The following is a 16,372-nucleotide window of genomic DNA, read 5'->3' as shown; positions in this document are numbered from 1 at the left end:
ACACAGGTCCTTGATAATGATTAAAAGGAAAACTGATAACTCCAGCAAAAACATAAAACACAACAAACAGAACCTTTCAACTTGATGTCCTTCGCCCAATCTATTCCTTAAGCTGCTAGGACAGAATAGTTTAATCAATCAAATATCTGATGACAGAAATTTGTGAGCCTCAGATAGGAACCAGTTCTGCTAAACACTGGGTGACACAGGTGTGGAGAAAAATGAGACATGGCCACAGGATAAGATCAGACCAAGAATCTCATTCTGTTCTTCATGGGTTGAAGGGGGATAGAATTGGGAGAAAACGGGGATGTTACTTTTGTTCTGGAGCCTACAAAATCTGTGAGACTCTCTTGTCAGTGTCAGGCTTGCGTTGTGACAGTGCCTGATAGTCATGGCCCAGGAGTTCGATAGTTTAATACAAGAACTATCGAACAATCTCTCCCTCTGTATTTAAAAAAAATTGTTCCCAGTGTAACTTTTTAAAAAAGCACTATTACAAAGGAAATGGTGGCTGTTAGGATATAATATTAAAAACAACATAAGAGAAGGGAGATATACAAAATGGTTTGGCATTTCAGAAAAGAGAAAGGTTGTTTTGTGGAGGATCAGTTAAAGCTTCATAAAGGATGGAGGAGACGGTCCCTAAGAAGGGGCTTGAAGGAGAAGGAGGGTAATATGGCAGCACGTTCCAGCCATCAGGCAGAAAAACATGGGGCAACCTGGAAGTAGGGAGCTTGTGTTCATATCAAATAATTAAATAGACTATCAAGTAATACTTATACATTACTGTTTCAGCAATGAAGCCAGTAATACTGTTCCAAAGCATCAAGTATAAGAAAGCCTATAATTTACTCTAAACCTTAAGAGACCAAATGGCTTCCCTTTCCCTGCCCAAGTTTTATTAAAAGTCTAAGATTCTACCAAAAGATATATTCTTAATAGCTTCTAAATGGAAATCACCCACATGCCCATCAACAGTAGAATGGATACATAAAGGTTGATATAATCACACAGTGGAACACGACACAGCAGTGAAATGAGTGATGTATTGAATCTCATGAACAAAATGCTAAGTTTGGTTTGGTAAAACCAAACGTGGGTATAATTAGTTGTGAGGAACGAATAGTGACAGGGAGGGAGCACAGTGGGGCTTCTGGGGTGCTGGTCTTGCTCTTTCTTGATCCAGAAGATGGTTGCATGAGTGTGTTCAGTTTGTGAAAACTCATCAACATATAGGCTTATAATATGCACACTTCTCTCCGATCAACAACAAAGTCTAAGGCTCACTTGTGAATCACTGGAAAACTCAATCTAAACAGTCTTAGCAGTGAAAAACAGTATTTTGTAAATGCAGCTGGGGAGCCAGTATCACTGGTGGTTTGAAATTTATATTTATTAAAAACTTTATAGCTGTCATTAGAAAGTTTTGGAAGATGTTTTTTGGACCCCAACACGACAGTAAGAAAAGTACTAGAAGTCCATTTTCCAAAGCTAATTTTAAACTTTAACTGCCATTTGAATTTGAGGATTAATCTTCTCTCTATTGCTATTTGCAGACAGTGTTTAATCTCCACAGTGACATTTTAAATAATAGCTGATCGTAAATTAGTGTTCCAGGGCATCTCTTTACTAGCATTCCTGAAAACTTGTTTCAGATTCTCAAGCTAGGCATCATACCCAAGAGTTTAACCTGACTCAGTGGGGATGTAGGTCCAATAATAAAAGGAGTGGAGAGAAGACAGTAGCCACAAGCACAAGCTGTAAGTGACATATATTTGTGCGCATAGCTCATTCACAATTTACGGTAGCTTTTAACATGTGTCTCTACCATGCAAAGGAGTAAATTAAAGCTTAAAGACCAAGCCACAGCACAACTTGAAAAATTTTACTAAATTTAAGGGATGCTATATTGAGTTACATAGCAGGAATCAGGAGTTAGGCCATAACCAGCTGGTCAGAATCTAGATCGTGTGTTATGTTCATGGCAGGCACATGGACCTAGGCACAACCAGACTTGATGCTGCCTTTGAAATATCTGTCATAAGCATTTTAGCATGTGACCCTGAAGACATTTCATAAGCCTGGCTCAACTCATACTTCATTAACTATGCACACCACTCACTTAAGAATGTCTCAGGTAGAAGATTCTGGGGTAATTAAACCAATTGGTGGCAAAATTCCTTGTAAAGAGATAGATAACTTTCCATCTCATATATGTGTCTCTCTTTTTTGGGGAGGAACATGCATGAAAGGTTTTGTAAAAAAAGATCTTTATATTGATGTGCTATATTTATATAGAATAACCTTTTACTCTATGACCTAAATAGAAATATACTTCCATACATTTTGCTGTGATAGCCTGCTAATTTTCAGAAAGAATTCTCTGACAAATAGAGCTGAACTCTTCTTATTAATCTTAAAGTGAACTGAAAAACAAATTTTGTACATTGATTTTGTAACCTGAGACTTTGCTGAAGTTGCTTATGAGCTTAAGGAGATTTTGGGCTGAGACAATGGGTTTTCTAGATATACAATCATGTCATCTGCAAACAGACAGAGAGCCAAATCATGAGTGAACTCCCATTCACAATTGCTTCAAAGAGAATAAAATACCTAGGAATCCAACTTACAAGGGATGTGAAGGACCTCTTCAAGGAGAACTATAAACCACTGCTCAACGAAATAAAAGAGGATACAAACAAATGGAAGAACATTCCATGCTCATGGGTAGGGAGAATCAATATCATGAAAATGGCCATCCTTCCCAAGGTAATTTACAGATTCAATGCCATCCCCATCAAGCTACCAATGACTTTCTTCACAGAATTGGAAAAAACTACTTTAAAGTTCATATGGAACCCAAAAAGAGCCCGCATCGCCAAGTCAATCCTAAGCCAAAAGAACAAAGCTGGGGGCATCACACTACCTGACTTCAAACTATACTACAAGGCTACAGTAACCAAAACAGCATGGTACTGGTATCAAAACAGAGATATAGATCAATGGAACAGAACAGAGCCGTCAGAAATAATACAACATATCTACAACTATCTGATCTTTGACAAACCTGACAAAAACAAGAAATGGGGAAAGGATTCCCTATTTAATAAATGGTGCTGGGAAAACTGGCTAGCCATATGTAGAAAGCTGAAACTGGATCCCTTCCTTACACCTTATACAAAAATCAATTCAAGATGGATTAAAGACTTAAATGTTAGACCTAAAACCATAAAAACCCTAGAAGAAAACCTAGGCATTACCATTCAGGACATAGGCATGGGCAAGGACTTCATGTCTAAAACACCAAAAGCAATGGCAACAAAAGCCAAAATTGACAAATGGGATCTAATTAAACTAAAGAGCTTCTGCACAGCAAAAGAAACTACCATCAGAGTGAACAGGCAACCTACAAAATGGGAGAACATTTTCACAACCTACTCATCTGACAAAGGGCTAATATCCAGAATCTACAATGAACTCCAACAAATTTACAAGAAAAAAACAAACAACCCCATCAAAAAGTGGGCGAAGGACATGAACAGACACTTCTCAAAAGAAGACATTTATGCAGCCAAAAAACACATGAAAAAATGCTCACCATCACTGGCCATCAGAGAAATGCAAATCAAAACTACAATGAGATACCATCTCACACCAGTTAGAATGGCAATCATTAAAAAGTCAGGAAACAACAGGTGCTGGAGAGGATGTGGAGAAATAGGAACACTTTTACACTGTTGGTGGGACTGTAAACTAGTTCAATCCTTGTGGAAGTCAGTGTGGCAATTCCTCAGGGATCTTGAACTAGAAATTCCATTTGACCCAGCCATCCCATTACTGGGTATATACACAAAGGACTATAAATCATGCTGCTATAAAGACACATGCACACGTATGTTTATTGCGGCATTATTCACAATAGCAAAGACTTGGAACCAACCCAAATGTCCAACAATGATAGACTGGATTAAGAAAATGTGGCACATATACACCATGGAATACTATGCAGCCATAAAAAATGATGAGTTCATGTCCTTTGTAGGGACATGGATGAAATTGGAAATCATCATTCTCAGTAAACTATCGCAAGAACAAAAAACCAAACACCGCATATTCTCACTCATAGGTGGGAATTGAACAATGAGAACACATGGACACAGGAAGGGGAACATCACACTTCAGGGACTGTTGTGGGGTGGGGTGAGGGGGGAGGGATAGCATTGGGAGATATACCTAATGCTAGATGACAAGTTAGTGGGTGCAGAGCACCAGCATGGCACATGTATACATATGTAACTTACCTGCACATTGCGCACATGTACCATAAAACCTAAAGTATAATAATAATAATAATAACAATAAAAATAAAAAAAAAAAGAAAAACAAATTTTAAGTTTCCCGCACCTATCTTCTGAGTTCAGAGTATGTCTCAAGCTTAACAATTAACCATACACTAGAAGGAATATAGTAAAATCAAATTGAATAGTTTTCATGCTATATTCAAGGATATGCCATCTACAGGGCAAATGTAGCCTTGTACATGGGACAAGTATAGTAGCCATTCAATAAATGGTAGTTTAAGATATATTTAAAGAACCAGGAGGAAAATTATTACTGAGACTGTTTACAGAAACGAAAATAGAGGAGGTAAGCCAACTGATATATCTGGAGTGGGAAGATGATAACTTTAAGTAAGCTTGAACTGTTACAAAATGTAAAGCTTTGGTTGAATAGAGTAATGACAGATATACCAACGTTTGTGTGTGCTTTTGCACATTAAAATACGTTAAAGCATAAAGTGGCAAGAGAAGTTAAGTTGTCACATGATCATGGAATGTTTTCAGTGGCCTCTAATTGGGGGTAGCAGCCCATTGTGGTGGAAGGTGCCCTGGCTTTTCTGTCCCTAACTCCTGGATTTGACACTGCTTTGTCACAATTTAGATGAGAGCGAGGTGGAGCCTTTCTGCTTCCTTGTCTGTCAAAGAGGAATAATAAGGCCTCTTGTGAGGGTTGGAGATGAAGACAAGATAAAGTAGGGAGCACCTTGTGGAAGGCCTGGCATATGGGAGACACCTCAAACCATTAAAGTCACATAAAAGCTTCTGAGTCAAGGATTTCAGATCTTAGTGCTTTTAGGAAATACACTCAGCTTAGTACCTTTTCCATGAAGAGGTGAGTACGACTTGCTCCTATTTAAAACTTGGAAAACCAAGACAGCAGAGAAGATAAACGTCTTCAATAAACATTTGATGAGTAGGATGCTAACCTTAGCACTAGAATATTAAAGAATTGACAGTGAACCATCATAGTGTTGGCTAAACAGCCAACTCATACTTCTGATAGCACCTTAATGTCTGTCAAGTCTTTCTACCTACAATTCCTGAAACTTTTGAGAACTTGAAATTTCTCCTCTTCATTAGAATAATGGGTGCACTGTTTGCATACCAAGCTGCTCAGAAATGGAGATATTAAAATGTCTTAGTGACTACTGCTATTCCATACCATTACCCAAAATTTGAATCATAATTCCATTTTACTTATTTAAAAATACTTCTACCACACCATTTTGCCTTTGCAACCATTGCATTAAACATTAGATACAAAGAAAATGAAAGAAACAAACCATTCTGTAGCACAGCCAGGTTCAGTCTGAAAAATATTTAAAAAGAAAGCAGAGGGACAGGAACAAGTTACACCTGGAAAATTTCTATGCCTAATTCAAATACTTTTACTGGCAGTGGAAATGTTATTTAATCACCAAATTCTGCAGTTTCAGCAATATCCCCAGCAGTGCATTGACAGATAAAACTGAGATAATGACCTTGTCTTTTCTGAGACAAGAAAAGAGTGCAGTTTTGACAAAACATCAAATATCAGACTGTTTTCCAAAAGCCATTGGTAGGAGTGTCCCACTTAGTAAAGGAAACATTCTCACCATGGTTAGCATTATGGTTTATGAACTGCTGCTAGTTCTGCCCAAATTCAATTCAAGACCTCAAGCAGGAAGCTACACATCTGCAATTTAGCTGTGTGAACAAGGTAGACACACAGAGGGTGGTCTCCGGGAAATGATCAGAGAGACACTGCTTTCTGCTTATAAATAAATATTTTTCTCTCTTTAGGGTATCCCCGAGAACATGCCAATATGTTACCTGGCAGAAGGCACACAGAAATTCACTGTGTTAGCACTTGATTCAACTATAAATAAAGAGCAGGAAGCACACAACCACAGAGCCACCATCCTTGTAGAACAGTACCTGTAATTAATTTATGGAACTGTATGAATTTGAAAAGGTTTCATTTGCTTTAGAATGCCAGCCATACTGGTTTATATTTCTGCCTAATCAGTCAGCAAAAGGTAGAAGAAAGTATACTTCAGATTAGGGGCTAGGTGTTCTACATGTGCTATCTAATTTTACACTCAAAACAACCCTGTGGGATAGGTATTATTTTCTCCATTTTATAGATGAGGTAACTGAGGCTCAAAGACATTAAGAAATGTGTCCAAGGTTGCATAGATAAGAAAGAACAAAGCCAGGACTCAACTCCAGGCCTGTCTGATTCCAGCTGGTGCTCTGAGCCATGGTTTCCACTGCTTTTGACTTTTCAGTCATGGAGAATGAAAATGTAGATAGCTTTGACAGAGGGTTCTGTTTGGGGAAGGCTATTTATCAAGTGACCTAGAGCAGCATGAGGCCAGTGGGCACATGTGGTGGAAACTGCCAAAGGAGGGAGAACCACCCCTAAGTGAATCTGCACAGTTAGCCAGGGCAATGAACATATGTCTAACACACAGGGTGACCTGATTCTTAAACAGGTGTTTTGAAATAATGCAATGTTGTTGTAGCTGAAGGGAGAGAAGGGTCAGAAAGACATTTATGGATTCTTCAAACAATGGGGTATTGTTGGAAAAACAGCTGCAAATGGCACATTTGAGTGGCAAATGGAAAGAGAGACAGATGGCTTGAACAAAGAGTATTATATACCCTAGAAAAGGCAGAATTTTACATAATGAAGCAATGCTTTAAAAATACTAAAATAATTTACAAATTCATTTTTTCTCTAAGTTTATAGAGCACAAATTGCAGAGACTTTTATTACTTTAAAAATGTGATGATAGATATTCTCTACTCCAATACTGAGTTTAAATATATCAGGGCAGAAACAAAACTAATTCTTTTACATTATCCAAAGGAAACGGCTTGATAATTAAAGGGAAAAATGTGCTCACACTATTCTATGGCCTAAAATATATTCAAAAGTGTCCTTCCATAATTCAGTTTTGATTTTCAAAAATGGAGATGTGAAAGTTAAAGTCAAAAGTTACATGGCTCATTTTACAATTCTTTTCCTATTAAAAGTCATGTCTCTTTTCTAAAGAGAATACCTGAATTTATAATTGGTAGCATGCTTTGTCTTTCTTATGAAACTACGCATTCTTCAATAAGCTCAAACTTTTTCTGGAGCTACAAAGCCTGTTATATAAGTCTTTTGTTTGTTTGTTTAAAGAAACACATAATGACATTTGCCAGTTTAAAATGATTCATTCAAAATTGTTTGAGTACCGTTATATGTGCGAAAAAGTTTAATTACCAGCTATCTACATGGTTGCAATATTACCCAGAGGGTTGTACTTCTTTCTTAATTAAAAATATTTGAACCTAATAATAGATAACTCTATTAAAGTATGAATAAAACTTTGCAAAGAAAAAGTTTACCCAGCACTTAACAAATCATTTTCAGTAAGCATTCCTTAAGAATTACTAGTACTCTTCCATATCATGGGATTAGGACAGTTCTCCTGTATCTCCTTTTGTAAGAGTCTTATTTTCCTTTGTCACACAAGTTGCTTCACATTGGCACTTTGCAAGGGCACAGATTTTCAATGGGATGTCTACTTACAATTCCTGATTGCAGTACCGTGATGGCTAAGTTGACGGCTAAGTTCCTTCCACGGTCTTTCACAGCACTTATCACGGTTTATAATTAATTCATGCACAATTTGTTTATGTCTACCTCCCAACAGATGTGTAAACCTCTGAGGAAAGAGGACTTATCTGTCTTAGCCACTGTTACATGTCTAGTACCTGGGAGAATATCTGGCCTGATAGGTACTTAATAGAAAAAGAGACGCTCTTACTTATCCAGAAGTAGAGCCAAAAGAGGTGTATTCCATCATCTGGAGGGCCTTTATTTTAGAGACACAGCTTAGGTGATAGAAATCACCAACATGTTAGTGCTCTAAATATATGAACTACAATGCTAGCCAGCAAAGATGATTTCACACCTAGTAATATTAGAAAGACTTCTAGTCCCACAATCATTCTCAAAATTTTCTTCTTGCATCAAGGAAATTTCCTACGACTCACACTAATAGTATCTTTCTAGGCCTGACTGGACTTATAATGTCTGTGTTAGAGTTCAATACCAGAGCTAGAATAGTCAAAGTATTACATCTTAACTACCATGAAATAAAGAAAAACTTCCATTCAAATTAAATCCATTCGTGCGGGAAATCAGGCAAGAAAAAAGAAATAACAGGCATCCAGACTGGAAAAGAAGAAGTAACCTATCTCTATTTGCAACGACATGATCTTGCATATAGACACACCATATGAAATAAAAAAAAACTACTAGAAGTAATAAATTCACCAAGGTTTCAAGATACAAAATCAACATACAGAAATCAATTGTATTTCTATACACTAGGAATGAACAAATCAAAATAAAATTAAGAAAACAATTATATTCACCATAGCATCAAAAAGAATAAAACACTTAGAAATAAAAGATGGCAATATTTCCCAAACTGATCTATAGATTCAGTGCAATCCTTACCAAAATCCCAGCTGCCTTTTTCACAGAAATTGACAAGGTGATCCTCAAATTCATCTGGAAATGCAAAGGACCCAGCAGAGCAAAACCAATGAAGAAAAGGAAGAGCAAAGTGGAAGTATTCACATTTCTTGATTTCAAAGCTTAATACAGAGCTACAGTAATCAAGACAGTGTAGTATTGGCATACAAATAGATATATAGATCAATGGAATAGAACTGGGAGACCAGAAAAACAACTCTTACATGCATGGTCAATTTAATGGGGAAAACATAGTCATTTCAAAAAATGGTTCTGGGACAACTGGATATTCATACAAAAAAAGAAGAAAAAATAGGTGGACCCCATCCCCCAACACCAAATATGAAAAATTAGATCAAAATGCATCATAGAAATAAACTTAAAAGCTAAAGCTATAAAACTCTTAGAAGAAAACACAGGAATAAATCTTTGTGGCCTTGGATTAATTAGGCAATTGTTTCTTAGTTACAATACCAAGTGCACAAGCAACAGAAGAAAAAAATAGATAAACTGAATTTCATCAAAATTAAAAACTTTTGTGCTTCAAAGGACATCATAAAGAAATGCATAGAAAACCCACAGAATAAAAGAAAATACCTGCAAATCATATATCTAATAAGGGACTTTTATCTAAAATAAAGAACTCCTACAACTGAACAATAAAAAGACAATCCGATTTAAAAATAGGCAAAGCATTTGAATATGCATTTCTCCAAGAGATATGGCTAATGAGCACATGAGAAGATGCTCAACATCATTAGCCATGAGTGAAATGGATATCAAAATTACAGTGAGATACCACTTCACACCCACTAGAAAGGCCTTAATGTAAAAAATAGACAAGAAACATCAACTAGGACATGGAGACACTGGAACCCTCATGCATTCCTGGTTGGAATGTAAAATGGTGCAGCTGCTTTGGAGAAAGTTTGGCATTTCCTCAAAAGTTAAACAGAGAATTCCATGTGACCTAGAAATTCCACTCCTAGGTGTATATATACTCAAGAGTATTGAAAACATATACAGATGTGAAAACTTGCACACAAACGTTCATAACAGTATCACTCATGACTGCCAAAAAGTAGACACAACTCAGATGTCCATCAACTGATAAATGAATAAACAAATATGGCATATCCATACCATGAGTACAGGTATAAAAAGGAATGAAGTGCTGCAACATGGATGAACCTTGAAAACAGTATGCTAAATGAAAGAGGTTAGACACAAAAGGTTGCATATTATATGATTCTATTTATATGAAATGTCCAGAATAGGCAAATCCATAGAGACAAAAAATAAATTAGTGGTTGTCAAGAGTTTGCAGGGAGGAGTAATGGGGAGTAACTGCTACTGGGTATGGGGCTTCTTTTGGGATGATGAAAATGATCTAAAATTAGATAGTGGTGATGGTTGCGCAACTCTGTGAACACACTAAAAACCAGTGAATTGTACACTTTAAGAGGATGAATTCTATGTTGTGTGAATTCAATCTCAATAAAGTAGTTATTTTTAAAAAGTCACCCTATGGGTCTCTGGGATCTGGGGAAAAAATCCCTTTGTGAGTTAGTAAGCATACAGCACTGGGAGGAAACTCATTTTCATAGATTCTTAGCTGCAAATACCAAGTGGAGAAAATGCTGTTGTCTAAAAGTTGTCTATGGAAGAAGAACACTCCATTCTCATTGTAAATTTGCTTTGAAATGAGGCACACTGCCTTATGACTTCAATTATTTTGTGTCCTATTAAACTAAGACGATCACATTCACAAATGTGAGCCATAGATGGTAATGATCATGTGGGCTGAGATACAACTTTTTTTTTTTTTTGAGACAGGGTCTTGCCTGTCATCCAGGCTATAGTGCAGTGGTGTGATCATGGCTCAGTGCAGCCTTGAACTCCTGGGCTCAAAAATTCCTCCTACCTCAGCCTTCCAAGTAGCTGGGACTACAGTTGCACATCACCATGTGAAAGAAAAATAATTTTCTTAATTTTTTTTGTAGAGAAGAGGTCTTACTTTGTTAACCAGGCTGGTCTCCAACTCCTGGGCTCCAGCAATCCTCCTGCCTCAGCTGCCCAAAGTGCTGGGATTACAGGTGTCAGCCACCACACCCAGCTGAGATACAACATTTTATTGGTCTGAGTTTTGATACTGAGGTCAAACTTCTCTGCACGAATGGAAGCAAGGCCTTTATACTTTTACCCCCTCACCAAAGATAAAGTTCCTTCCCCTTCTTCATCCCTTTGAAATGAGTCTCCTTAACTGTAAAATGGAATGAGTATTCTCATAGTGTTCCTTTGAGGAAGAAGAGACATACCAGGCTTATGCTTTGTGGTTTCTGGAAACTGTCTTATCAGAAAAGCCTCTTAAATGAAGATAACAGGTGAGAGTAAGTCCCTGGCTCTTCCTCCCAACTTTGGTCTCTTTGTTCCTTTTATTATTTCCTGGTATTATTAGAGAGAACTAATTTTTAGGCAGTGTACTTTGTTGAGTACTTCAAGTTCATTTGTGCCTGAAGTTTCCAAACTTATCTTTGTGCACTGGTTCTACTTCTACAGAAAAAATAAAAAGATTGAAAATCATTAATTTTTTGGATATACAGGATGACAGACTCTATCTAATAGAAGGTAGTGGTCAAGAAATTAGGGGGGAAACTAAGTGGAATGCTTCTCAAAGACTTGCTTTGTTTCTGTTTTTGGCAGCCCAGTATTGGCTGCAGTCAAGTGAAGCAGCACTATAGAATACATCTATAAGGCTAGTCTATTAGCTACATTCAAATTCATTAGCACAACCAAAGGAAAAAAATTACAATTAGGTACAGCAAGAATGTTTGTTTGTTTTAAGAAAGTTTTCACAAATGAAAAACATGCAAAAAATTACTGACAACTTTCATCCTAAATCACCACAAAGCAAAGACATTTTCACTAGATTAAGTGATTTACTATTTTCTCATGTACACAAACACATACAAATACAAGTGCACACATGCATGTGATCGAAAAAGAGGAACACATTTCAGTTCTATCTTTGGATGTTTCTTGAGAGAGGCTATCAGTTTTACAAGACTTAACCCATGTTTATGCCACACAGCAGGCTGGATATGGGCAATAGTTCTAGAGTCAGAATCTAGGTTCAAGTTGTCCCTCCTCAACTAACTAGCTGTTCTCCTTGAACAAACTGCATAACCATTCTAAACTTAAGTTTCCTCAACTGAAAATGATGTGTGAATAATGGCAGTCCTTATCTCACAGGGTTGCTGTGAGGATTAAGTGGAATACTTCATGGCAAAGGGCTTGGTACAGAGACTGGCACATGATGAATGTTCACAAAATGTTAGCTACTTCTATTTTGCTGATGATAATCATGAATATATCTACTACCTATGCCAGGTAACAATTAATCCACTCTAACTTGCTTAGAACATAACTGAACCAAAGCTTTACAATGCAACACCCACAGAATATTTAGGACATGAAACATAAAGAAAATCTTAAATGTTTAAAAAAAAGGAATGTACATGTCATTTGTTATGCATAGCCTCATTTGTTCTTTAGTTTCTAAGTGCAGCTTATAGGGGAACTGAAGGAAGAAAAGTACTAATACAGGAAGGAAAAAATCAATCTGATGGACACGACTATAGCCACCAAACTAGCCGAGGGATTTATTCGATGACACTGTAATGTTAACCTTCACTCATATCATTTATTATTTGGGGAACTGCTGTAGAAAGTGAATAGAATAATGATGTTTTTACCGCTCCTAATGTAGATTGTTATTGAAAATCTGTCAATTTTACTGGCAAGCTTTTGGTTCAAAAATAAGATCATCATTTATAATTTACAGGCAGTGATAACTACAAATTATGGGAAGTAACTAGAAAATAAAATAACTGTTATGATGAAAATTACATAATTATCTTTCTCATTAAAAACATGAGGTATTCTATTATCCTTGGGATGTGCAGTAGACTCTTTAACAGCTGCTGTTACCAAACTAAAACACATCAGAATAGGAAAGAAAATACAACACTCATCACCCAAATGATGAAAAAGAGATACTGCTAAAAACACGTGCGGAACAGAACGGAACACAGCAGGATGTACTGCCGGCATCTGTAAACCACACGGGAACCACTTACAGATGCTTCAGGGATCGAGCTCAGCCTTTCCCCTGAGATTTCTTTCAGGGAGGTTTTGTTTAGTGAAGCTGGCACTTGCTGGGCTGATAGATCCTTCGCTTTGATTATGGGGTCTGGAGTTTTCTGACAGGATCCACACCTTCTTCCAGTTGGAGAAAGGCATGTTGTAGGCAACAAACTCATTTGAAAGTTATTTCTATCTATTTGCTCCGCCGAGGAATCCTGGCTTTCTGTTGCTCCTGCTTCTGTGTAGGCGCTCTTTAGATATTCCTTACTTGTCCGCTTTGCAGCCTTCCCCAGCAGGCTCTCTAATGTTAAGTGAGTTAACTCTGAAGGACCAGTTGTTGGGTTTCGAGAACCCTGGATACTGTGGTTACGCTATGTTGGGGAACAAAGTAAAAATAATTTTAAGCAGAAATTTGTGGTGAATAAGTTACTGAGTATAAGTTCTTAATAAATTCATATTTTCTATGAATAAAGCAAAAGCATATATATGTAGATTTTACTTTAATCTGCAAAGAAAAACATGAGTAACTAAAAGTAGCAATGCAAATAGTTATAAACCATTTGCTAAAATGTCCTGCTATATGGTATTTGGTCTGGATAAGGCATATTTTTTACTCACAAAAAACAAGAGAACATTTAAGAAGTAGTTACTCAAATTCATTCCAAAAAATGTCTAAAAGAAGAGGATCCAGAGCAAGTCATCTAAAACATCTAAGAATCATATACTTTGACTTTCTGATAAGTTAACTCTATGGAAAAAGAAATGACTAAAACTTATGGTATTTAGCCTACTTAAGCAGAGAAATGGTACTCTATTAATAAATACGAGTGGGTCTAGGGAAGCATTTTTACCTTATTGTAGGGCAGTTTTGTTTTTCAAGAGCAACAGATAATGGAACATGTTTTATAAAGTATTTTTCACATGAAAATTTTAGTTTTAGAAAGTATATTTTTCCACAAAATATGAATGTCATTAAATATAAATTCTTGGAAAGCTGAAAATGAAAGCTACAATAATTTTACAAGTCCATAGTTCTGTGATTATCCATAGAAATGCGAAAGTTTAAATTTTTAAAATCTGATAAAGGAAGAATTACAAACATGAAATCAATGGCAATGAAAGTAGATAATGAAAATGAGAAATGTAGTGCGATTTCAATTGGTAGATTTTTATGTTATAAAATAATACATTTAAACTGCGTGATCACTGCATGTACTTGTCATGGTAGATTCTTCCAATTTGACTCATTTATTTAAATATATATGGCCGGGCACGGTGGCTCATGCCTGTAATCCCAGCACTTTGGGAGGCCAAGGCAGGTGGATCACCCAAGGTCGGGAGTTCGAGACCAGCCTGACCAACATGGAGAAACCCTGTCTCTACTAAAAAAATACAGAATTATCTGGGCATGGTGATGCGTGCCTGTAATCCCAGCTACTCGGGAGGCTGAGGCAGGAGAATCGCTTGAACCCGGGAGGCGGAGGTTGCAGTGAGGCGAGATCGCGCCATTGCACCCCAGCCTGGGCAACAACAGGGAAACTCCATCTCAAAACAAACAAACAAACAAACAAACAAAAAACCCAACCAACCAACCAATCAAACAAAATATATAATAAATGGATGTGAAATGATAAACTTAGAATAGAGAAAAAACAAAAAAGCACAGTACATTTTGAAGACATTATTTGGTGTCTGACAATGCGTATCTTGACATTCAGTTTCAGGAAGCTATTCCTTCACCCTTCAATTTATAGACACACAGAACCCAGCATCTAGTTATTTCTAAGGGTCGGCATTTTAAAAACAAATATTTGGGTGACTGATTGAACTGTTCAATTTTTTCCTGAATGTTTGACCATCATACACACTCAACATAATGATGGCAGTCTCTGGTGAAATCTTCCTTTCAGAAGTGAAGCATGGGGAAAGGTGAGAGGGTTTGCTCTCAGTTGAGCAGGGGACAAGGCAGAGATCTACAAAAGCTTTTAATTAGAGGGGATCTATTTTATCATTGTTCTGTCTTCCTTTCTTCCTCATCATGGGCCAAGTACATCTAGGTGCTGCAGATGCTCGGAGTGTAATGATAGACCAGAACATAATCCCTGCCATCCAGGGACTGTATTCTGAAGGCAAAGAGGAGTCATTGTGTGAAGCAGGGGAATGTCACAATGACACACAATAGAAGGCATGGGTATATGTTTATGGATACTGTTTGTGGAGTGTCTGAGTTGGCTTGTGGAGACAGTAAAACTGGAGGCCAATCAGTAAACTATTGTATTGTTGTTATTAGGATTGTTGAGGTGCCTGAATTAAGGCAATGGCAGTGATGGTATAGAAGCTGGACTGGTTTGAGAGTTCAAGTCAGTATGTCAAAGGCAGAGTATGTCATACTGAGTAATTCTTGCAGTCTCTTACACAGAGTATGAGATCCTTAACCCCTGCCCTGTTATAATTTTTTCTTCTGTGAAATGTAGCTGAGATTAGCAGACAACTGTGCTCTCAAGAAAGGTCCAAGGTTGGACTTCAAAAAGCTCCAGGAAATTAAAAGATAAAAACAAAAAATATAAACTTTATTTCTCAACATAAGCTCCACCAAGGTCAAGTCACTTTTGTAAGCCAGGATGTCAGCCATTTAGTCCATCCCTAAGAAACTGAGGATCCTGGGAATATAACCACGTCAATGCAGTCTTTTTTTATGTTACTAACTGAAAAAAAAGGGTGCTTCTTAAAGATTTTTAAGATTATAAAACAAAAAGGAGTCAGAAAGAGCCAAACCAGGGTTATAAGGTGGATACCTAATGATTTCCCAACAAAACTCTTGCAAAATTGACCTTTTTTGATGAGAGAAGTGAGTAGGAGCATTGTCGTGGTGGAGAAAGACTGTGGGGAGGCTTTTGTGGGTGTTTTTCAGCCAAAGCTTTGGCTAAGTTTCTCAAACCACTCTTATAATAAGTTGAGAACAGATGTTCTTGTTCTTTCACCCTCCAGAAAGTCAACAGCAAAATGCCTTGAGCAATGCTCAAAACCATTGCCATGACCTTTGCTGCTGACTGGTCCACTTTTGCTTTGACTGGGCCACTCCAACCTCTTGGTAGCCATTGCTCTGATTCTGCTTTGTCTTCAGGATCATAGTGGTAAAGCCATGTTTCTTCTCCTGTGACAATTCTTCAAGGAAATGCTTCAGGATCTTGATCCTACTTGTTTAAAATTTCCATTGAAAGCTCTGCTCTTGTCTGCAGGTCATCTGGGCACAATGGTTTTGGTACCCATTGAGTGGACTGCTTAACTTTAATTTTTCAGTCAGAATTATGTAAGCTGAACAAATTGAGATGTCAATGGTGTTGGCTATTGTTTCTGCTGTTAGTCT

The 16,372-nt window shown here is 37.2% G+C and overlaps 1 protein-coding gene across 19 annotated transcripts in view; it reads right to left on the bottom strand.

Annotated features, from left to right (window-relative positions):
- Positions 1-16,372, bottom strand: part of CFAP20DC (CFAP20 domain containing) — a 355,007-nt gene that overhangs the window by 141,949 nt on the left and 196,686 nt on the right. For 14 of the 19 annotated variants that reach the window (XR_008523269.1, XM_054550630.2, XM_054550631.1 and 11 more), the window contains one exon: positions 12,999-13,376. The exons of the other annotated variants lie outside the window; for them this stretch is intronic. Coding sequence is in view for 13 of the 14 variants with exons in the window: in XM_054550630.2 (XP_054406605.1) it covers positions 12,999-13,376 (378 nt within the window). In the remaining variant the exon portion in view is untranslated. The remainder of the gene's footprint in view (positions 1-12,998; positions 13,377-16,372) is intronic. 19 annotated transcript variants of the gene reach the window in all.

Source organism: Pongo abelii, chromosome 2 (assembly GCF_028885655.2).
Source record: "Pongo abelii isolate AG06213 chromosome 2, NHGRI_mPonAbe1-v2.0_pri, whole genome shotgun sequence".
In the NCBI taxonomy this organism is placed as follows: Eukaryota; Metazoa; Chordata; class Mammalia; order Primates; family Hominidae; genus Pongo; species Pongo abelii.
The sequence above is the reverse complement of the archived record's forward strand: the minus strand, read 5'-3'. Positions and strand labels throughout refer to the sequence as shown.